The sequence below is a fragment of the Aulostomus chinensis genome, chromosome 17 (assembly GCF_037954235.1).
Source record: "Aulostomus chinensis isolate RoL2024-O1b breed Wild chromosome 17, RoL_Achi_v1.0, whole genome shotgun sequence".
NCBI classification, from domain to species: Eukaryota; Metazoa; Chordata; class Actinopteri; order Syngnathiformes; family Aulostomidae; genus Aulostomus; species Aulostomus chinensis.
This window is the reverse complement of record NC_141336.1, coordinates 12,529,312-12,553,026: the sequence shown is the minus strand read 5'-3', so window position 1 is coordinate 12,553,026 and position 23,715 is coordinate 12,529,312. Positions and strand designations below refer to the sequence as shown.

Below are 23,715 nucleotides of genomic sequence, written 5' to 3'. Positions count from 1 at the left end.
TTGTATCATGTTCATTCCTGTGCACTGTAGGAGCTTCTCTCCATTTTTGAATGTCGGGAGGGCCGAACTGATACACCAGGCCGTCGTCTTTGGAGGAGATTCCCAGAGCAGATCCAAGAAATACTGGAGCCCCACCTCAACAGCAGGTATGTAAGTTTAAATACACATAAACAGACAAGAATACTCCTCTCCCTCCTGATCTTTCTCTCTTCCGGTCAACCCATCTCTTCGATCGCCTCCATCTCTGTCTGCAGGTACAAGAGCAGTCAGAAGGAGGTGAACTGGTCTAAGCTGAGGAAGCCAGTGTATCTTAGCAACAGAGGCAGCAAGTTCTCGGACTGGTCAGCCACATGGGCCGGATACCTCATAAGCAAAGTCAGTCCAGCTGTCAACTCTCACATAGCTCTGATTACCTACAGCACATTTTTAGTCCACATTGTAACCTGTGACTTTGTTAAACTGTGACGTTACAAAAGACAAGACAACGATTATAGGAACAATTCTGTTTGGAAAAAGTGGATATCAAACAGAGACAGACAACCAACTAGAGTGACATATCAGAGTAGGAGCTGACTAGAGCTCACGGAATACCTTTAGATCTCTGAGGTTTTGACACTGTCTTGATTTCACCAAATAAAGATCCCTTTTTTTTAAGGTGATCTATGTGCTCCAATCATACTTTCTCTGGCCGTGTTCCTGGTTTAGCATGAGAGCTCTTGCAAATTTAAATGATATATATTCAATTCCATTATACTGGAGCAAATTTCATACTTTTACAGAAGTCTAAAGGCTGTTGTGGAAGCTAAAATGTAATTGGTATTGTTTTTTTCCCCCAAAATCGTAGTTGTTTGAGTAAGTATGCTGCTATAATGGCATGACGTTATAAAGAGTCGCAAAAGCCCCAAAAAAAGTTAAACAAATCTGCTACCAGAATATTAATATGTACCATCAGCACAGAAACACACACAAAAAAAGAAACTATATTTCACATGTTCCTGCTGAGCACCATATAGTTTCTCTATTTTTTTAAAATTCAAATAACACATCATCACTGATTGGAAAGTCCTACAGGATTAAAGAAAACAACATAAAAAAGAAAGAGTCTTGTGTTTTTAATCTTTTTCCTGACTGCATTAATTTGTCCTTCGGGCTGTGTTTTTTTTTTTAAGGAAAAATTCTTCTTTGTGTTCCAGGTGAGACATGAGTTGTCAAGTAAGGTGTTCACCTGCTGCAGTTTCATCATCAAACATGATTACAAGGTCACCATCTACCTGCTGCCTCATATTCTGCTCTACATGCTGCTGGGCTGCACACCTGAAGAGCAACAGGAGGTATGAGTCATGAATACACACACTACTCACACACACACACACACACACACACACACACACACAAAACATCACGTCTTCCTCCAGGTGACGGAGGAGATGCTGGCGGTGCTGACGGAAGGTGATGGACAAGGAGCAGGGCGTGTCCAGGAGACGGCCTCCAGCCTATCGCAGCTCAGCACTCAGACTGTGTTCAGCATGTTGTCTCATCTCACACAGTGGAGCCGTCACATCCTCTACGGCAAACCCAAACACAACGGTAATCAGAATGAATCGTTCTTAAGTGCACTTATCCTCCAAGTTAGAAGTAAAATAAACAAAAATACGGAATGTCGCTGTTGCAGAAAGTGGCGAGTATTTGCGTGTGGTGGCCTTCCTGAAGGGGATTCCGCAGGATGTTATGGCAAAGGCCTCCCTCCGCTCCAAAGCATACACTCGCGCCCTCATGCACTTTGAAGCTTACATCTTAGAAAATAAAGAAAACATCCAGGATCACCTCACTTTCCTGCAGGTAAGACAAGTGTGTTTGAGCACTTGGCCCATCCGCACTCACCGGCTAAATCATTGGGTAAACCTGTTCAGCTGCTTGTTTGTGTTAAAATCGAATCAAGCCAATCACTTGGCAGCAACAATCAGTGCATTTAGGCATATGGACATGAAGAAAGGTGATCTATGTGACTCTTGAGTATGAGAGACGCCACCGTTTGACTGGGATTTTCACACACAACCACCTCGAGGGTTTACGGTGAACGGTCAAAAAAAAGAGAAAGCACCACACATGGAACTTGAAGCAGATGGGCCACAGTAGAGGACCACACCAGGCGCTGCTTCCTATCAGCTAAGATGGGAGATTGTGGCTTGGATTTGCATTATTCATCTTCTGATGGCTACTTCCATCAGTATAACCGTCACAAAGCTTAGATCATCACGAACCGGTGTCTTGACCATGGCAGTGAGTTCACAGGACTCAAATGATGTACGATTTGATATATCTTTATTGCGATCGTGTAAATGACAATGTAGAAATATTAAAAAAATGAAATCAAGATAATAATAATAGTAGGTGAACAATGGGAAGTGAAAACAAAACAAACAGAAAAATGATTTCCATCTGTTATTTATTTAACTACTCAGTTTACATGAACGAAAAGGAGTAGTAAAGTAAATTTCTGTACTCCCCTGGAACGGGATATTCCCATCGTTGATGCGAAGCTGACATATCTGCAGCAACGGGGTAACTACTAGTGCATGTCAATCATCCTGAGAAGTGACATTCATGGTTAATGGGTTGTTATTTATTTTAGTGTTCTTGTTTTCTACTTAGCTGACGTTTGTTTGCTGACCTGCTGCTACAGACGCTGTACGCCGCGATACACGAACCTGACGGCGTGAGGGGGGTCAATGCCCTGAGGAGGGAGGAGCCATCGCTACGGGAACAGATACTGGAGCATGAGAGTATCGGCCTGCTCAGGGATGCTACAGCCTGCTATGACCGGGCCATACAACTGGAGTCAGACCAGGTACACACACAGAGACACACACAGAGACACACACACACACACTCACCTAACTGACATGAAAACTTATGTATTTCTTTTTGTCGTTTGTGTTTAGTTTCACAATGAAAAGATGACTGGTAGATGATATGGTTTTTTGCACCGTCCCTCGTTACTTTTCATTCATTCATTGCATTCTTAGTAATAGGATGAGGCAACTTAAAACCACTTTTTTTTTCACGATAGACAGTTGAAAAAGGTTTCAAACCAACCCAGATATTGCTGCTCACAACATCACCTCCCTCTCTACTCTGTCAACATGAAAAACCGCAGCGTGCTGTCACTTTTATTGATTTCGTCCATGATCATCATCCTTCTCTGTCTAGATCGGTCACTATCACGGAGTCATGACCTCAATGCTCGGCCTGGGACAGCTGTCCACAGTCATCACCCAGGTTAATGGAGTTCTGGCCAACAAGTGAGACACACACACATACGTGCACGCACTTGCGCGTGCGCACGCACACACACACACACACAGTCACCCACTTTTAGGGTGAGTTAAGGAGGAATCCATTAGTTTATGCTCACAGACACCTTGTGGCATAACACTGGTAAGAAATGCAAGTTAAGATCATCAAACGCCGCATTTCTGACTCTCTTTTATGATGCTTGCTAATCAGAGTAATTAGTTCCACTTAATTCAGGTACGAGTCATCAAACTCTCACGAAAAAGCCTGGAAAGGTCCTAGAATTGAAAACAGCAATTTTGAGACCTCAAAAAAATGTTTGAAAAATAAGTCCAGCTGGAAATTTTTTGGGGAGGGGGAGTTATGGAAATTCACTTCACAAAAACCTGCCCATTAGAGTAGAGTCGATAAGTGCGTCAGAGATTATTCGGTCATTCAAATTTCCCTCAGAGGCATTTAAAAGTCAATGAAATTCCTTAATTAAGTCGTGCATAAATCCTGAACTACGTACACATTCAGGCAGCAATGGAAGTCGGAGCTGAACACCTACAGAGTGGAGGCGGCCTGGAAGCTCGGTAAATGGGACCTGCTGGAGGATTATTTGAGTTCAGGTAATGAAACGGATGAATTCCTCGTGCAATAAATAGACTTGTATCAGTGTTGTCGCCATGTTTTTTTGGTGTTCTGTCGTCTGTTTGTTACACTTGTTCCTGCATCGCCTCAAATGCGTCACCTTTTTGCAGCATTGCACCAGTAGGAGGAAAGTTCTAAGTACTAAGAGGAATCTGCTCAAAAAGGTAGAAAAATAACAAACCAGCGATCTGCAATAACATACTGGTTTCACTTGTCTCCAGAGCGCCAGTCCAGTACCTGGGGCGTACGTCTGGGCCAGTTGCTGCTGGTAGCCAAGAAACAGGATGCTGAGAGTTTCTATGAGAAGCTGAAGCTGGTGAGGAAGGAGCAAGTGGTCCCCCTTTCTGCTGCCAGCTATGAGTGCGGAACCTATCAGAGAGGATACGAGTACATCGTCAGGTCTGTCGCTGATGGTTTACTTTCTCCAGTCACCTCCAGCAACATGACCTGTTTAATCCCTGGTTTTGTGTCTAGGCTCCACATGCTCAGCGAGTTGGAGCACACGTTTACTGAGCTCCAGAAACAGAAGGATGGTTGCACCCCCAGCCTCAGCCAGCTGCCTTCTCATTGGTCAGATCGCCTGGAGATGACCCAGAAGTCCTTTAGGGCCAAGGAGCCGCTTCTGGCCCTCCGTCGAGCCCTGCTCAGCCTGGGAACAACGTGAGCACAAAAAAAAACATAGTCTTGAATGTTGACTCTCTTTAAATTAAATCAGGTTATAGAATATTACTGGACCTGCTTTATCACAAGTGTCATGATAAAACTTGTTTTGTGATTCAGTGCCATAAAAATAAAATTGCTGTGTAGCATCTCAGATGAAGGGACTTGATTTTAGGAAAACTTCAGCCTACTCCACTGGCAGATTATTGTACTGAACAGAAGAGTAAAACTCCATGTTGAGATTTTTTTTGTGGTTGGGTTTAATGAGTATTTGTCTAGTTGTAGGTAAAACTGCCTGTACATTTTGTCTTGCATGAAGAGATTTTTTTTTTTAACAGAAATAGAACTTTTTTTTGCCGCAAAAATTAGGTGTATTTTTATTTGCCTGCTAACGTCCTAATATACATTTCGATTTCAAATGGCGAGTGAGACAGCAGTTTGTTTTTATGTTAAAATGTAATAAAAAGACAATATTTTGAAAAATATAAACGGCTATAATGGGATTAAAACAATGTTTACCTCACAGGCCAACGAGCAAGGAGCTGGTGGGTGAGTGCTGGCTGCAGAGTGCTCGAGTGGCCAGGAAAGCTGGACACCACCAGACTGCTTTCAACGCTCTGCTGAATGCGGAGAACACACACCTGGCTGAGCTGGTCACAGAGAAGGCCAAGTGGCTCTGGTCCAAGGTAGAGCACCAGCAAATGAATCTTTAATTGAACTGAATTTGACATGTATTGACATTGACATGGCCTCGGTCCGTCGTCAGGGTGACGTCCATCAGGCTCTGATCGTGCTGCAGAAGGGCGTGGCCCAGTGTTTCCCCGACGATCAGCCGGAAAATGACCCTCGCAGTGAGCAGACGAAAGGCAAGGCCATGCTGCTGGTGGGACGCTTCATGGAGGAGACGGCCAACTTTGAATCCAACGCCATCATGAAAGTGTACAAGGTCTCACTGAAGAAGGGATAAACCTCTGTTCCTCAAAAACTGAATTGTAACTATATGGATAATATCAATACATGATGCGTTTTTGTTTTTTTTAGGATGTGACCAACCTCCTTCCAGAATGGGAGGACGGAAACTTCTATCTTGCTAAGTACTACGACAAAGTGATGCCCATGGTGACTGATAACAAGCTGGAGAAACAGGGGAACCTCATCAGATACATTGTCACGTACTTTGGAAAGTAAGAAAAGAATGAATGTTCTCCTGCTCTTGCACAACTTCTAAACTACGATGAAAGCTGAAACTGTCTTTGTCAACCCAGAGCCTTGCAGTATGGGAACCAGTACATCTATCAGGCCATGCCTCGAATGCTCTCCCTCTGGCTTGATTTTGGAGCCAAAGTGTGTGAGTGTGAGAAAGGTGGGTGGTTAATAAAAGTGGATGCACAGAGTTTATGAGCATAAATGTATTTCCTGTCTAAATCACAGCGGTCTTAATCGCCAAGATAAACCTGTCCACTCAGTCACAGACTGACTCAGAGACTGGGACAGTTCAAAGAATCGAGCATCCAAAGATAATGGTTTATTTCTGGCTAAATCAACTTACACGGGTAATGAAGTCTCCGATGATGTCAGACTCCTGCAACACAGAAGAAACACTGAAAGGAGACAGCTCGTGGCCAGGTGAATGGGTCGCGACCATTTTTAATGCGCCATGAATCACAAACACATACGTACATGTCATTTGCATGTTAACCTACAAAGAGCTTTACCTAGATTATATGTGTGTTCTCTCATTTTGACAGAATCATCTGTTTATATACAATATAAGGTTATTCTTCATTCTAGGTTTAAGGATGTTTCCAGATTGTCATACAGGAGATGTTGGCATGCATGATGTAAACACTAAACACGACCTACAGTACACATCTCTCCCTGCTGCAGCCAGCCGAGCAGACAGACAAATGCGACAGGAACTGGGGAAAATCAACACGGTGATGAGTGAACACTGCGCTAACTTGGCGCCGTACCAGTTCCTGACCGCCTTCTCCCAGCTCATCTCCAGGGTCTGTCACTCCAGCGACGAGGTTTTCACCGTCCTCATGACCATCGTGGCCAAAGTCTTCCTGGCGTACCCCCAGCAGGCTATGTGGCTAATGACGGCGGTCTCCAAGGTGATTGTGTTACATGATACGTCGTTATTCCAACACCTACGAAGACACACACGTCTCCTTTTTTTTTTTTTTACGAGAATAATTTCACACGTCCTGACTGTGTGTTTGTTTTCTACCAGTCGTCCTACCCCACACGTATGAACCGCTGCAACCAGATTCTTAAGAAAGCCATCAGCCTCAAACAGTCGCTGGAGAAATTCATCGGCGACGCCAACAGGCTGACTGACAAGCTGCTGGAGCTCTGCAACAAGCCGGTATCTTGTGATCCACGCTAAATTATGTGACTTTCATCAGTCTTCCCTTGTCATGAAGTCACAACTCGTAATTCACAGTAAAAGTTGAGAAGTTCTTTCTCTGAATTTTTTTGTGTTCTTTTTTCACGACGCTATCCGTTTAATAAATGCCATCTTGGGATCGGAGTTGTTAATGTGCAGAATCTTAAAGGTTTATCTGTTATCATACTTCATAAACCCACATTCTGTTTGCTGATTAGATGAAATAAACAGTGCACTGATCCCTTTGACTTGGACGAGATACGACAGCAGTGGATTGTAGAAGGATGTGCTGAATGAACAAATCAATTTTAAAATTTTTCTTCCCCAGGTGGATGGTAACAGCACCATCCTGAGCATGAGCGTTCACTTCAAGCAGTTAAAGCGTCTGGTGGAGGAAGCCACCTTCAGCCAGATCCTGATCCCGCTACAGTTGGTCCTCATCCCCACACTGCCTTCTACTGGAGGGGAAAATACAACGCATGACGCCTTTCCTGGACACTGGGCCTACCTGGATGGCTTTGAAGACACTGTAAGGCAGAGTTTTAGTCGTCAGAAGAACAAAAATGGAGAATACTTTAAACTTTATCTGTTGTTGCTCACAAAATGCAGCTGCAAGGACAATTTTCAGGCAAAGAACATTGTTAATTTGACATGGTTTAAAAACAAATCAAGACAAAAGTAATCAACACTATTTACATCAACATGTGTTGTTGTAGGTGGAGATCTTGGCCTCCTTACAGAAGCCTAAGAAGATAAGTCTGAAGGGGTCAGATGGGCGGAGCTACACGATGATGTGTAAACCTAAAGATGACCTGAGGAAAGACTGTCGACTCATGGAGTTCAACTGCCTCATTAACAAGGTGTGTATCCATCTTGGCTGTGATTGATCTTGTCCCCACTCTGTTGTATATTCTGACCTCCTGTTGACTACAGCAGAATTAATAGCTCATCACAGATCTATACTAAATAACTCTTAGACTTTGAGAGGCCAAAATCTGACAATTACTCCTTACACATTAAAGTATGAAAAAGAAATACAGTGAATGGGCCAGAAAACATCTATCAAGATCTATACAACATTTCCTAAGAAGTACATGAAATCGCCTTTTCATTTTCCAGGAAAAATGCAAACACCATTTCACTTTAATTATATTCAATTCAGTATGGGATGATGGCTTGAATATAGTGCGTATATTCATATCACTATTTATATCCACACAAACAAAGATTTTAACCTACATTGCCCTCCATTATTTCCTTACATTTATATGGGCATTTACACCTAAATGTATTAGAGAGGAAGGGAGAAGTATTTTTATGGCACAGACTTTTTTTTCTTAATAAGTCATGTATAGTACATACACATATTGTCCCTTTATAAATATAGATTTGTACTATCTGCCTTTTCAACACCCCATAAAATAAGGAAACAGTCATGGAATCGTTCTTCTCACAGTTAAAAAGGTGAAGATCTAATTTGATGCTGATTTGTTCTCGTAGTATTTTTATGTTCATGAGATCCCATCCTGTCAAAAAAGGTATTTTATATTTTACAGGGTTTTTTTTCTATCTAGATGTTTTAGAATGTGGTTGATCTTTTGTTTTCTTGCTACCTTTAAAAAAATAGTATCAATTTGTTGTGAGGGTTCAAATAGATTGCATTGAAAAATATGTTACTGCAGAAGAGACAGAACAAATCGTGTAAGTTACATGCTCTGTGTGTGTGTGTGTGCGTAGTGCCTACGTAAAGATGCGGAGTCGAGGCGGAGGGAGCTACACATCCGAACTTACGCTGTGATCCCCCTCAACGAGGAGTGCGGCATCATCGAGTGGGTCAACAACACTGCAGGACTTCGCCACATTCTCACTAAACTCTACAAGGAGAGAGGTACGCGCGTTCAACGAGGTGAAGTGTTCGCAAAGTATGATGAAAATGTAATTGTGTTATCCTTGTGTGTTCCAGGTATCTATTTATCAGGTAAAGAGCTGAGAAAGCTGATACTCCCTAAAACAGCTCCCTTTGAGGAAAAACTACGAATACACAAGGAGGTGCTGTGTGCTCGACACCTTCCTGTCTTCTACGAGTGGTTCCTCCGGACCTTTCCCGATCCGACATCATGGTACCACCCGGTCCTCTGTTTTGTCTTGTGTGTCCGTGGAAGGCACCACATTACATTTGTGAAAATAATTCTGCTGATTCGTTCTCAGGTACAGTAGTCGTTCTGCATACTGCCGCTCCACTGCTGTGATGTCCATGGTGGGCTACATCCTGGGTCTGGGAGACCGCCATGGAGAGAACATCCTCTTCGACTCCTTCACAGGGGAGTGTGTTCACGTTGACTTCAACTGCCTCTTCAACAAGGTTTGTCTTGAATTATTGTGGGGTACTTAATACTACAACTTGTTCCATATACAATATTCCTTTTTCTCTCGTGCATCCTCTTTTCCTCTCCACTAGGGGGAGACATTTGATGTTCCTGAGGTGGTTCCTTTCCGTTTGACCCAAAATATGGTGCATGCTATGGGACCCATGGGCACAGAGGGGCTCTTCAGGCAGGCTTGTGAGGTCACACTGAGACTGATGAGGGACCAGAGAGAGCCACTGATGAGGTACAGACTTTATGGCAATGGACACCCCACCACCACCCTCGCTGACCCATTTCTGACTCCTCCATTTATGGAAATACAGACATAGCAAGCAGAATTTTTTCAAATTCAAATAGTTTTTTTTTTCTCCCAGTGTTCTGAAGACCTTCCTCCATGACCCACTGGTGGAGTGGAGTAAACAAGGCAAAGGACTTTCCAAAGCTCAGGCTAATGAGACCGGAGAGATAGTTAATGAAAAGGTGTGGTGCCTACGTTTGTACTTATACTTAAATATTACTTTTTTTAACTGTGAAAATATCACTTCAGTATTTAGTATTTCTTCTCTCTCTCTTCTATCAGGCCAAAACCCACGTGTGTGACATTGAGCAGCGTCTGCAGGGAGTGATCAAGAGCAGGAATAAAGTGCTGGGTCTACCTCTGTCTATAGAAGGACACGTCCACTATCTCATACAGGAAGCCACCGATGACAAACTGCTGTGTCAGATGTATCTGGGCTGGGGGCCCTATCTGTAAAACACACCTTCTATCACAGTTACAGGATTATTGGGGATACGTTCCTTGGATCAGTCAACAGATCAACAAGTCTCATCTGTTAATTCCATTAATAAGTTCCCGTTTTCAAGAAACAATTATTTGTATATTTTCTTGTAATAAAATATGTGTTTTGCACTATTTTTGTAAGGTTAATGTGTCTGTGGAGAAGTCTCCTTTAATCTCTTAACCCTCCGGTAGATCCATTGTGGGAGTCATACCGTCACCGGTTTGGTTTAATCCACCCGAGTGGTCCAATCAGCTCTCTTTTCCTCACAGAAGCACCAATTGGAGTCAAGATTTTGTTCGCCTTAAGAAGCTGCAGAACTGTGGGTGAGGTTAATATGAAGGATGTGACAGTGTTACTTTAAGTGAGCAGAATTTTTGTTGCGCAGCTATGAGTTCAGACACTCAGAAAGTGGCTGTATATTTGGTTATTACCTTTCTTCTTTTTGTCAATGCATGGCTACTGCTGCAGCTTGCGTTTTGATTGACGCTGGAGACACTACTTCTTTCAAATCAGAAGACTTCCAAACATACATTGAGTGGATGCTGGTAATGCAGGAGGAATAGGATCAATTACTTTGGCCTTTTTGCAGTATTACTCATCTTTGCATGATTGTGCTGGAGCTTCTCTGTTGGAAAATACTGCCTGAAGAGCTCCAACTAAGCTCCTATGCAGCTTAACTTGTTTGTTTTCTGCTCATGTTTGTCGATGGGTGGCTTATGCTAATGGTGCTTTTTTATTTTGAAAGCAATAGCGGAAGTCCTGCTTAACCTTTTCTTAAAAATTAGAGCTATTCGACGCGTTTGTGGCTTCTGTCACACAGTTAAAACCAATTAAGTATGCTAATGCACAATTTTACGCTATTTAGCTGTTATAAATATCTTTTATTTGAAATAAAGAAACATAATTCTACGCCACTTCCGCTGTTGGCAACAAAATAAAAGCTTAACGCGATAATTTGTACTATTTAAATCCACAGTATTAAACCGTATAACACGTCGAGTGTAGTGAAATTAGCCAAGTCACAGCCGAAACTAACGAGAGACGTAGACTGGGTATTAAAAGGAAGTATAACACCACCGCCTTGTCACCGGACGTGACCGAAGGATAAATGGACAACAACTCAAGGTGCGGCGTTTGTCATTTGTGGAGGGTGGAGGTTAGTGTTTGAGGTCGTGGCCATGTCAGCCGACCGCCGGTGGTCTTCCAGGACCAGCTCAAGGACTAACCAAGCTTAATGCTGTGGAACCTGTTTATGTCTCGTGGGGCCACCGGGGACAGTTGCGCGCGACCTTGAGGACGTCGTCATGGACTTGACGCGGTTTGCTGCGGATGCTGGTCAGTTCATCAACCGGGCCGTTCAGGTACACAAGCTTCCTGTAAACAAGAATCTATAACTTGCTCGATACGAAAGTAACATTTCCTAATGTCACCTTCCTGTCCGGTGCTGTTTAATGGCTGTAATTTTCATTTAATTAAGGACAACACTATTTACCTGCGTGCTCTACATGTTATCTTATTTATTCAGCTGTATGTGACGTTTTATTCTATATTTTCGTCCCAGTACACGGAGGAGAGTCTCGGCCATGCGGAAAGGACAGAGCTGGACCCTGGTCTGGAGGAGCTGCAGACCCTGGCAGATAAGACCAAGACCTGGACGGACCAGATCATCTCTCAGACCGAGGTGTTACTGCAGCCCAACCCGGGTGAGGCTAGCGAGTCACTTATTTATTCAGACATATTTCATTCCTGTCAAAATGTTTGTAATAAAACCTGTACAAGCCATACATTCTGCCTGTACAAAGAAACTGTCCGCGGTTGACACTGTCACAGAGAGCCATTACTTCATTATTGAGGTTAAATCACAAATATTTATTGATCCAGGGGGGAATTCTTACAGGTGCTCTCATGCAAGTACAGAAAATGTAGTTAAGATAAATAGTATAAAGAAGAAATATGGAATAAAAAAAAAAAGAGAGAGCAAAAGAGAGAATCTAGCTATCTATTCATAAGAGTATAAAAAGTGCACGAGTGTTGTTCTAAATATAAATAAATACCTTTTTATAAATTCACTCAAATGATGTATATTAATAAATCAATCAATCAGAATTTATTTTTAACACCCAACATAACTAAACAGCCTTGAGGGCCTTCACAATCTGCACACAGTGCAGCGTTCGCCATCCTCAGATCATCAAGCAAAACTTCCTGGAAAAAAAACAAACAAAGTGTTTAACAGGGAGAGTTGGGGTCCAGTCACAGAATATAAAACAAGGTATTACTTCAATATACCAAAAAAACAACAAACCAAGTGGAGTGGACCAAATGGCTGCAGAATAAAATAAATAAATTTTGTTCATGCAAAGGAATAAAGATGAAAATATTTGCTGGTATTTGTAAAAAAAAAAATCTCTCAACCTCTAATTCACTCTTGTATTTGATGTCGGCAGTAAACATAGTAGCAGTTTCACAGGTATACCAAATACCTCAGCATTTGTTAGTACAATGTATTTTTTTTAGACTATTGAAGGTTTTTCGAATACGAGGGCTCGACTGATACAGATTTTTGAGGGTGATATCGATCAGGTAGTGGGAACATTCCAGTATCATAATATCAGTCAAAATATTGACTGAAAAAAAAAAAGATTTTTCCAGTCGTTCCTCTAATGTGTTTTTTAAACAGTTGTGACAAATAAAAGGCAAGATATTTTACAGTTTAAAAAAAATGTCAGAATTGATTCGGTGCACTGAAACAATAAAGGTCATTTGGACTTCAGTTGTTGTTTTTTTAAAACCACTCCAAGTATGTGTTTTTCTGACCTATGATCTGTTTAAAAAAAAAGGTCTTTTTTACCTGAATATTTTTAACCTATATTTTTTTATCATACTTGTGGGTGTAGATAAATGATTGGTCTAACGTGAGTTTAAATGATTACGTTTTCCTCCTGAATGTTCCTCGTGAACACGGGAAACCCTACCTACAGTATATTTGTACCAAATGAGTACTAATGTCTTGTGGTACTTGAGCCCCGCCTCTTCTGCTCCATGTTAAATACACCCACTTCTGCTCTGACACTAATCGGCCTGCTCAGATGAACGTGTCTGGTAATTATTGCACCTGTTTGAATCCCATCTGCTCAGCTAATGGAATCATCAGTGGAGGTGATTTGTTATCTATCAAATAAGATCTTTAATCCGCTGCCAAAAACAATACTCTCTTGTAGTTATGATTCAGTTTGCAGGATGCATTTGTAGATCATGTCTTGTTGCTGGTAGAATCTGCTCTGCTTACCTCTCCCCTGCGTGGGCTTCTAGTGAGGGCCATCTGTTGCAAGCCGCTGCCTGATGTTTTGTTTCACATACTTATATTGAATGTTGGTTTTCAGTACTCATCAAGTCAAGTTTTCTCATTAAACAAAATGTTCATTTTGTGTTCCAACTCCTTAACCTCCTGATGTGCAGGAGCACGTTTGGAGGACCGACTGTATGAGCATCTGGACTGGAGCACCCCGCCTCGGCCTCGTACCCAAGAGGTACTGGGGGATCAAATGACTCAAGCTGGGTTGGAGATGGGAACCAATACACCTTATGGTGAGTGGATGTGGATAAGAAGTGCAGTGAAAAACACAAATGCAAGATAACAATTCTGCGTATGAAAATACATGAACATTGTTTATGTGTATTGTTTTATAAATTGCAATCTGTTTCGTGTGCTCAGGCACTGCGCTGCTCAGGTGTGGAGAGACTCAGAAGCTGCTCGGTGAGGCAGACAGGAAGTTTGTCCAAAGCTCTAACATCCACTTTCTCAATCCTTTGCGACGTTTCAGCGTCGGGGAATACAGAGCCATACAGGTAACGTACACATGAACGGCTACGGTGGCTACACATGATTCATACTTTGTGTCTGTGCTCACAGGATGAGTGCAGGATGTTGCTGAATAAGCGTTTGGACTTGGACATCGCCAAGAACAGGCTAAGAAAAGCTCATGAGGCCGATCAAGAGTCCAGAGTGAGTTAACGTGTTGTCTGGTGATCATTTTAACTTCTTAACTCATAATTCCACCCGAAAATGCCGCCTATTATACAAAAAATTGCACGTGAGATTTTATTTATTTCTTAATATGAGACCTATAGTATGTGATTTGCATACTACTTTAGAGGAAATATGAGAGTATGCAGGCAAAGTATACGGCATCAAGTAAAAATATCCCACAATGCAATGCTAGCAACGGCAACAAGTCTCTCTGGAAGAGTCTTTTTAAGGTTCAGTCTGCTGTTTATTGACAGCAAATTATGTTTAACGGTTGTAAATATACAGTATTATAATGTTAGTCTTCAACTCAGCTGCAGTCAAAGCCTCTGTTCTGTCTTTTTTTTACAGAAAATGAATGCAAACCCATTGGAGGACGACTACTTGTCCCACGTGTCCTACATGTTCAGCTTCCTGCGTGTCAAATGGCTGAAGGTTAGTAGTTGTCTCTAAAGCACATTGATGGCACAGCTGAACTCTCTCACTGAGTCGTTGTCCTCTCTCTCTCTCTCTCTCTCTCTCTCTCTCTCTCTCGTCGAATCAGATGTGGGCTCAGGAAATCTCTCAGGTGAGAGCGTCTTCATCTTGAATGTACGCAAGATGTCAAACATTCCTCCCACAGTGTCCCAGGAAGTCTTTGTATCACTTTCAGCAGTTATAAATAACTGCTACAAATATAGCCAGTCGTTCGGTTTTGATTTTCTGTCTGGATCATTTGGATAAGAACTGCAGGAGTTTTGAACATGATGATGATTCTTTGGAACGATGATTGTTTGTGTGGGTGTGTGTGTGTGTGTGTGTGTAGGCAGAGATGGAGCTGAGAATCTGCCAATCCTTATTTGACCGGCAGTCTGAAAGTACAAGACAGCTTCTGGAAGGGATCAGTAACACACACGTATGTATAAACACGCTTAACGAAACAGACAGAAAGTAAGATCCTGTCTAGTGCGTAACCATGTAATGGAGCCCTTTTAACGCCACACTGTTTTCTGATTCGGAACCTGAATAAATTGCTTGTGTGTCTCGTCAGATCAGCCACATGCAGAGCCTGACTGACTTTGTGGAGGCTCAGACGTGTTACTACGCTCAGTGCAACCAGCATGCACAGGAGCTGCAGAGACAACTGGCAAGGTTGGCGTAGTTGCCCACATTCTTTATCTGAATCAGACATGAGCTGAACTGTTTTGTTTTTTTTATCTCCCTAGAAAACATTAAGCATCCTCATAAATTAAGGAGTGCAAAATTAAGTTATTACAACGAAGGATTGAAGGCTTTTTTTTATTTCATAACCCAGGTGGCAAAATGATCTTCCAGGCAAAAGGAGAGTCAAGATTAGTAGGCGTAAACTCAGTGTGCAAAATGGTTCTCAACTTAACGTCAGCAGGATTCATATAGTCATGAAAACTATAGTATATAGTCATGATTTGGTTGATGATGATTTTCTGTCAAATTCTCGTTGTAATTGTTATATAAATCCACACAGCTTGTCGTAAACTATCCTAGGTTGTTTCATAAACTGTGTGGTGGTGAAAAATTCTCTTAAAGATGTGGAAAAGTCATGGAAATAAGTATGAACCTCACCTCCAGTGCATCTGGTCTGACAGTGAAAAGTAAACTTTTGGAAATCATTCTTAAAATGAAAGAAGTCATGTTAACAACTTGATTTTTGTTTGCTTTTGCAGCATTCCATCAGTCCTTTACTCCAACAACTGGCAGTCAGCTCTTACAAATTCAGTAAATGTGTCGTCGACAAGCAACCATGTAACAAATGAGCCTGCGGGGTTAAATGAGGTCACTCCCCTCCCTGTCGTAGTTCACCATCTTCCAGACTTCGACCAAGACTCCTGGCGCACAAGTTCACCTCCTGGAACTGACAAAGCTGTAACACCGCCACCTAAGCAGACAAATGGCAACAATAACAACAACAACGCTGACAGCCTGGCAGCGCGCCACTGTTTATCACCCGGCCAAGTACTTGATCGTTTCTCTTCATCACATCCAGACAGCCGCCCCGCAAATCATCCACCCATCAGCTACACTGGTGCGCTAACCAACCGAGCGACTACTGCTATCAGTGAGCTGGCCGATGGCTCGGGTGGCGGTCCACCAGGCCCCCCTCCCTCTGAATTCAGTGGCACTACCAATGGGTCTGAAGCAGCATCAGCTACCCTGACAACCGGCGAAGCCCCGAGCGAGCCACCCTCCGTTGAGGGAGGAGATGAGCAGGAGTCATCATCGCATAATCAGGATGTGGTGCAGTAATGTCTGCTGGGAGCTGGAATGGAGCTTAAACTGTGATTGACAACATAGATGAGAGATTAGCCCGTAGCAGAGGTAATCATTTATAGATCTGCCAGTGTTAAAGGAATTTAAATAGCCCCATAGGGAAGATGATGTCATGTGGTCGTGAAAGTGTTTACTTACCTAAATGTGATGTCGCGCCACAGTCATTTTAGCCACGTCGATATTTGGTTCATGTTGTATGAACATGACTGTTGAATATTCTCTACTGTGGCAGTCGATGTAATACTTCCTGACTGTTAGAGCTGCTGTTTGTCACTGCAACCTTTGTTTACTGTCAATAACTGTAGAGTAAAATCTTTATTTTTGCACTAAGTAAATGCTGGATTAATCAAACGTTGTGCCAAGTGTGTGTGACGATATAAATTCATGTTCACCGTGTGACAACCAGGATTTAGCAGACCACTATAGCTGCTTCCTCAGAAACGTCCACTAAAACTGGTCTCCTGGATCTCACCTCAGTTTAACTCCAGGATTATCTGTTATTAGTTTGAGAAGAGCAGACAAGCTCATACTCTTTTATGCAATATAAGAGTAATTGTGTGTAATCGGTTATATTATAGGAATTAATCCGCCACCAACTGACATTCTCTAATCTGTACTCTCTCCATCTTCATTTGCTCATCATCAATAGCTGAAAATGGACTGTAACACGAGAGATTTGATGAATTTAATTGTTAAAGTTTGAGGGGGAAAAAAAGTCTCATTGTGGATTATTTCTTTGTGGAGTCGGTCTGTGAAAGTCTTAAAATAAAATACTATTTTGTTTTGCACTGAGATTTTGTGTTGTGTTGTCCGTCCTGAGTTTAATCACTCAACATGTAGGGAGAACTTCCTATGGACATGCAACGTCCAACATGGGACTCAGGTGGAGACAGTCACTGGAGGCCTAAACCTGTGAACGCTACTAGGTGTCTCTTAAAAGAACATACCATGATTAAGGAAATACGCTTATTTTCCTTCCACCCAGAGCTACACAAGGAGGCAGGTAGAGAAACTAGGCTGATGACGAGTTAGCTTAGCACAATGAATGGTAATTGGTGGGAAGTGTTAGCATAACTCCACCAAAATACTTTCCAAAACAGTCTTTGCCTGCATTAATAAAACCAGGGCCGTCCGTAACAATCACTTTGATTAAAAATTTGTGAGACATAGTTAATTTAGAACATAACATAACATCACTCCTTTCCTGACTGGGTGCAGTGATCATGCACAGCATTTCAAATGCCTCATTGTAAATTCGATCAACAAAACACTTATGGACAACCAGAAGAGCTACGGCTGCCACTAATCATGGCTGGCTTTACAAAGAGGATGAGGAGGACCACTGCCGGGCAAGCCAAGATCCTGAACCTAATCTGTTTCGTGAGTTTTGATATATTGACTTCCCTCGCTCAGTGGTGGAACTAGACTTCATGTCTGACTTGGCAGAGTCCATAATTTAAATATATGTAGGTTATCTACCAGCCCAATGACGTTTTGCAGCAAAGTTGCTCATATGGGTAGAGAAAAAAAACTATGGCTACACTGGACCTTGAAGAATTGAAAAAGGTTCCAGTCAGTGAGATATACGTCTTCTTTTTTTTTTTTATGAGGACACGCAAGTGATAAATGTTTAGGGAACCTGATATCAATGACAGTCAGCGCCACTCTGGACACCCCGCTGTCTCCGCCCCTGCTCCTTCTACCCTTTATTGTGCTAAGCTAACTAGCAATCAGCTGTATTCTAAAGGTCTCAGCTCCCTAAAACAGCAAAGAGGAGAGAAGAGTATCTACCTTGCCTGGCTCAGGGGAGCATGGGAAGTCAACGTATTTCACACAAAGTTCCTTTAAATTGTTGTGGAGGGGTCTGTCTGCATAACTCCTTCAAAAGCCCCTAAAATGAAACAAAAGAAGAAAGACCTGGCTGACATTCCTGATATATAGTAATTATAAAAATGAAAGGTCAAAATGTCACTCTGTGTGTGTGTGTGTGTGTGTGTGTGTGTGTGTGTGTGTTAGTGACCCATGTGCACGCTACCCCCTGTGTTTACAGCTCACCAAACACCTTCAAATAAAGATATGTGTACATGTGTGTGACTCGAACCCCTCTTGACTCGTGTTTCTCCAGCTGATGTCATTTTCCATATGAAACACTGAGCGTGTTTTTTAGAGTTGGGGAGTCCACAGAGGTGAAAACACACCAGGCTGAATGGGACCTTTATGCTACACTCGTGGGTGTTTCCCCTTTTACATCTAACACCCTTAAACACCCATACTCTATCTTTTCACCTTCAGTGTGTTACCCCCGAAAGCTCCCAGTAGTTTCCATGTCCAGATGTTGATTTTGGGTCCGGGTCCACTGTGGGGACCCTGGATGGAAACACAAAAATATGGCCTGCTGATGTAATCCTCCACCTTTTTTTTTGACCCAGTATGTGTTTTTGGACGGCTGCAGTGTCGCTCCACTGCTGGTCATAAACTGCTCTTACCTTTAGATGAGTCACGTGTTTGCTGGGCTGATGTCAGTGAAACAGTGATGTCAAAGTCTCGCTTTGGGCTTTTGTTCTCCGTCGAGGTGTTCCTGTTCAAATTTCTCGCTTGAGACCTTGTGCTCCACGTTTGGAAACTTCTGACTATCCTAACAGGATAAGGAGACCTGCTAGACAACCCACACACTCTCATATTTTGGCATTTTTCAGCTTCCCTCCGTTAGATTCTTTTTAAATAGATTAGACAGTCTAACTTGTGTCATATTGATTTGACTACAGCCAAGAGGCCCGCGGTTCAATTACACCATTAACACTTACATCACCCCAACTAATATCCGTTCTTTATTTTAGGGGAGGCTGAAAGGAGGCACAGTCAGAGCTTCAGGACTGATTATACAGTGTTACACTCCTGTAACCTTTCCTATGACTCAGCCAAACAAGAATAGACTCTCCTCAATCTGTCCCTGGCGGCTCATGATTGTGCTTCCGTTGCTCTGATTACTGATACAGGGAGCCCCAGACATGTTCCTTGCTTTAAAAAAAAAAATCCCATCCAGTTTGTGAGTTGATATTATTGTGCTGCTGCTGCTGCTGCTGCTGCTATATGGTACAGGAAGGGAGGGCTGATGGTATCTTTTGCAAGTCATGTGATGAAAGAGTTATAAAGGAACATGGATGAAAAGGAGATGTTCTGTCGGATATCCTTTTTTTCAATCTGAGGGGAAAAGATAGGAATGTGTTGTTGTTTTTTGAGGTACAATATTTAACTTCCACCAAGGAGGGCAGGTTTTCAGCGGCTTTTGTTCGTCTGCCAGCATATTTTCACAAAAATATGTAACTGATTTTCACCAAACGTGGTGGTGGTGGTGGGGGTGGGGGGTGGGGGGGTGTAGAATGTGCAGAGGGATACTTTATTAAATTTTCTGGAAGATTCGTTATAGCGCCACCATTGTGGTAACAGGAAATGTCATGGATTTTGACACTGATATGGACCTATTCCCCCCCCCCCCCCCCCCCAACCAGCCCCCATCCACTTACCCTCCACCAGAGTGGCACCCCATAGAAAGTCACACTCGCAAAACACTGGAGGGTGCTCCTTGAGAAGGGTTGCCAAATCCCCTCGGGAACAGTAAGATGTCGTCACCATGGTTACGTCGAGCGTGTTTGGTTGCATTTCTCTTTTTTTTAGACCTCGGTTCTTTACCTGATGAGGGCTTTAGTATTTTTTTCAACATTTGCTGTAATTCCACAAACATCCACACAACAACGTGCACAGCCTTTGCTATGAAATAAAGTCAAGTGCAATTAGGGACAAATAATATTTTTTCAGGTTTTACCGTCACCACATATTCCATAATTCAGGCACTAGGAAATAAATAAATACGTGTTACGTTAATGTGAAAGACCACAACTCATATTTAACAACCTAGAAAGATGGAACTTAGATGTTATGTTTCCTCCACCCTTCATTAACTGTTGTGCTTAATGGTGTTGATGGAAACGCTGATTAAAAGTTTTACTGTCCACTCCCCCTCAGCACTCATTGGTTTGGAATGGCCCTTTAAGTGACAGACCTTCCATAAGAGCATGCAATCAGAGGGGGAGGAGACAGGGAGAGCAAGGTAGTGGCTGGTTTGGGATTAAGCCGTACTCCTGGTGGATTGACCAGATTTATCTCAAATTTGATCAGAAACACCTTAAGCCTTTCGTGCTGGAACACTGCGACGACTTTGAGTCTTCTTTAAATGTTGTTACCGTGACAACTTGCAAGCCATCCAGTTACGATATTTGGCCAGAGAACACATAACTGTTGCTAGACTCCACATGGTCATGAGCCATGAGTCCATAAGCCAATCTCCAAATTGAATATCAGTCTTAGCGCCACCCAGTGGTGGAGGAAATAAACCTGATGTAACAAACGTTGGATTTACTTTAAATTTCAATGTGTTGTTTTCGCGTGATGTACAGCAACATAACACATAACGCATGTGTGCTCTCTAGTGCCAGCTTGTGGATGCAGGATGTACACTGTAGTGGGTTTGAGTGCGTGCATCAGTCCACTCTTTCACGCAAACGCTATGGAACAGACACACATGTGACACGTGCAGTGGTGTGAGGTTCCACTCATCTCTTTTTGCAGTTTTAATAAGAACCAGAGTGCTGGGGCCGGAGAGTGCTTTACACTTATTTATGTAAACCAGGGGTTTCAAAATCTGAGATGGGGGGGCCTCTTCTTTGAAAAAGCCCCCCCTTACCCCTCCTTATATTACCTACTCTGGAGACCTGTCTGGAATCACTATCATGTTTATCCCATGGACAGTTAACTGCTGAGCCAAGTTAGCCAATTATTGCTGCTTTATATAACTTCAGACTAAATTCATGACAACAGCGTCCTCGTTTATACCATGAGATGTTATATTTTGCTTTCTGACCCTTGGAGAGAAGGAAAACAGTGGAATTCCCCCCAAAACATCTGTGTATCTCCACATCTTTAACTACATCACATCCATTCAGACCATTCTACCTTCAGTTATTAACGTTCCTTCACTTCCATTCAGTGAACTCCAAATGAAACTCTCTGGAGCCTCCTTGGGGAGCTCCGCCTCACCAGTCGAAAACCTCTGATGTAAACAGAAAATAAGCGGGTGAAGCGAGAGAACAGCAATCACAAACCCAACCCAACCCCAGAAGCCTCTAATAATACCCGCCAGAGTGAGACATTCGTATTGACTTGGACAGGGATATTGAATTAACAAGCTTGAGAAGAAAAAAACCTGGAATCAACCAACCTCTGTTTTCTCAGTGCTACGATGACGATGATGGCGGCGATGACGCTCCACGGTATCAAGGCCGAACCCTGCCTAAACCTCCCGCTGCATTGATTTACTAGTTCATAGCACGATCATCAAGGAAATACTAGCATAGCCATACTTTATACATCTACTATATTATTTTTATACTCTATTGTTCCACAGTGATACCGCATTCATCAGTTTTATAGTTTCTCACCCCTCCCGTCTACTTAAGCCGTAATAAAGGAAACACCCAAGAACATAAACTCATAAACTGGCCCATTTTTGTTATGTGTACCATCCTGATGCGCTTTTAAATCGTCTGCTTTTAGTCAGTTTCGGTTTTTTTTTTTCCCCCTCATGACAACACCCATTCCCTTCCTCCCTTGCATCTCTGGTTACAACCAAAACTGTTCCCTTCTATCTTTTTTTTTAAAAAACAAAATTAGAAGAGTACATCATGCTCCCTAATCCTACGTTTCCTTTCCAATTTCTTGTTGTTTTCATGTTTTTCCTTCATCTCTCGTCACTCCTCCCCCTCACTGCCAGCTGGAAGGTTTTTTTTTTTTTTTTTTTAATGCGACAGCTCTGTAGGTGTGGTGTTCAGGTGGGGGTGGTAAACTGTCTGGCGGCTGTTGATGAATGTTAAACTGTTATGGCGTCACATGAAGATCTAAGATGACCTGAACAGAGAGTAGAAAGTAGAAGAGCCTCAGAGGGACGCCAATAAGGTCAAGTTGAAACCTGTGTATTATCTTGCCAGCGTTTATACCCCTCTAGCTATCCTCTGAATGGACGGCGTAGCTGGAAGCATCCTAGTCACTCTTTAAAGGTACAATTATAGTCAGGAAAAGAAAAACATTTTTTTGCATTCCTCTACATATTCTCTCTATCTCTCTCCCTCTCTCTTCCTGTGATAAACCCGCGTCCTCCCAAGTTCAGCCTGCGTCCCGGTTCCTCCAACGCACCTGTTATAGACCCAACTCAGACAGAGACTTGCTGACATCTGCCGAGGAAGCGTCGTCTGGAGGTCTGCAGAGGATATAGAGGTCAGGTCTTTTCCTCCGACCTTGACATGTCCTGCGGCTGTCTGTCCAACACCTGTTGACCAGGACCTTTTGTCTATAGCAACAGTGTCATCCAAACTATGTAAAAGCTTCTCATTCCTTCCCTGACTGTTTTATCATTAGCGTCACCAGGCAACGAAATACAATCACAGGCCCAAAGTCAATTTAGCACTGTTGTTACCTAGCAACCAAATTTAATGTCGAGGGGCAAAAATGTAGTCACTGCAAGCTTGAAATGTAATTCTGCAATGTTGCACATTTTTTTAGGTGAGGGGGGGTTAGGTGGTGATACACTGATGATACAAGGAGGAACTGACTCATCATGTAGAGGAAGACAGATGGAGAGAACGTGTGCGTGGATTGAAACGTCCTTAGGAAACAATGCTAATGTGGTTGTAGATAAAACCCAGCAAGGGTTTGCAGTTTGCCTCTTGCTGGAGGAATAACAAGGCCTTTATTAAGATTACAATGATACGCAACCTGTCCAGAATGAACCCCGCCTCTCACCTGAACGCCGCTGGGATAGGCTCCACCCCCCACCCCCCGCGACCCTTAACAGGAATAAGTGGAAGAAGATGGATGGACAATAATACGTTTATTTAGTGTAAAACATTTCACAAGCATCAATTTTAACGTTGCGTTTTCCAAAAAAAAGGAAGAAAAGATTAAATTCAGGCGATCAAAGCCTGACTAACAATAACATAAATTCAAAATTATTAAACACAAACAATTGAAAAAAAATTAAAAATGGATTTGATTTGATTTCACCCGGAAGATGGGTCGGAAAAAGAGAAGGAAGAAAAGGAGAATCTTTAAGAAGAGGATCAACCAGAATTTTTCAAGAATGGAAATAATGTTTTTTCTTATTTTTATTATTTATTTGCATATGTTTACTTGGTTATTTTCCTCAAGTAACTACACTATAAATAT

General features: G+C 42.5%; 2 protein-coding genes across 4 annotated transcripts in view; both read left to right on the top strand.

The window, feature by feature from the left end:
* The window catches only part of atr (ATR checkpoint kinase), a 21,237-nt gene extending 10,848 nt beyond the window's left edge, over positions 1-10,389 (top strand). For both annotated transcript variants that reach the window (XM_086181873.1, XM_086181872.1), the window contains exons 25-48: positions 31-146; positions 255-375; positions 1,194-1,331; positions 1,416-1,587; positions 1,673-1,839; positions 2,684-2,848; positions 3,211-3,302; positions 3,814-3,905; positions 4,149-4,326; positions 4,402-4,587; positions 5,114-5,273; positions 5,354-5,533; positions 5,629-5,771; positions 5,853-5,950; positions 6,475-6,704; positions 6,824-6,958; positions 7,308-7,508; positions 7,696-7,839; positions 8,717-8,867; positions 8,943-9,099; positions 9,188-9,341; positions 9,438-9,589; positions 9,720-9,825; positions 9,926-10,389. In XM_086181873.1, coding sequence (XP_086037999.1) covers positions 31-146; positions 255-375; positions 1,194-1,331; positions 1,416-1,587; positions 1,673-1,839; positions 2,684-2,848; positions 3,211-3,302; positions 3,814-3,905; positions 4,149-4,326; positions 4,402-4,587; positions 5,114-5,273; positions 5,354-5,533; positions 5,629-5,771; positions 5,853-5,950; positions 6,475-6,704; positions 6,824-6,958; positions 7,308-7,508; positions 7,696-7,839; positions 8,717-8,867; positions 8,943-9,099; positions 9,188-9,341; positions 9,438-9,589; positions 9,720-9,825; positions 9,926-10,099 — 3,612 coding nt within the window. In that variant the 3' untranslated portion in view covers positions 10,100-10,389. The remainder of the gene's footprint in view (positions 1-30; positions 147-254; positions 376-1,193; positions 1,332-1,415; positions 1,588-1,672; positions 1,840-2,683; positions 2,849-3,210; positions 3,303-3,813; positions 3,906-4,148; positions 4,327-4,401; positions 4,588-5,113; positions 5,274-5,353; positions 5,534-5,628; positions 5,772-5,852; positions 5,951-6,474; positions 6,705-6,823; positions 6,959-7,307; positions 7,509-7,695; positions 7,840-8,716; positions 8,868-8,942; positions 9,100-9,187; positions 9,342-9,437; positions 9,590-9,719; positions 9,826-9,925) is intronic.
* A 49-nt stretch (positions 10,390-10,438) lies between these two features.
* Positions 10,439-17,227, top strand: LOC147246324 (endophilin-B1-like). 2 transcript variants are annotated; one of them, XM_086181874.1, is made up of 11 exons: positions 10,439-11,488; positions 11,689-11,830; positions 13,266-13,286; positions 13,587-13,715; positions 13,843-13,976; positions 14,041-14,133; positions 14,506-14,589; positions 14,699-14,722; positions 14,960-15,049; positions 15,185-15,285; positions 15,837-17,227. In XM_086181874.1, the coding sequence occupies exons 1-11, from the start codon at positions 11,432-11,434 to the stop codon at positions 16,414-16,416; spliced, it is 1,455 nt and encodes a 484-aa protein (XP_086038000.1). In that variant the 5' UTR covers positions 10,439-11,431; the 3' UTR covers positions 16,417-17,227. The 2 variants fall into 2 exon arrangements, with proteins under 2 accessions (XP_086038000.1, XP_086038001.1); XM_086181875.1 differs by lacking the exon at positions 13,266-13,286 and having other exon boundaries at positions 10,440-11,488.
* The last annotated feature ends 6,488 nt before the right edge of the window (positions 17,228-23,715 follow it).

Bases quoted from the DNA above. Each gene is read 5' to 3' on its own strand.
- LOC147246324 (XM_086181874.1), top strand. From the start codon at position 11,432: ATGGACTTGACGCGGTTTGCTGCGGATGCTGGTCAGTTCATCAACCGG. The intron at 13,977-14,040 runs GTAACGTACACA...CTGTGCTCACAG, and splicing joins GGGAATACAGAGCCATACAG to GATGAGTGCAGGATGTTGCT. The intron at 14,134-14,505 runs GTGAGTTAACGT...TTTTTTTTACAG, and splicing joins AGGCCGATCAAGAGTCCAGA to AAAATGAATGCAAACCCATT.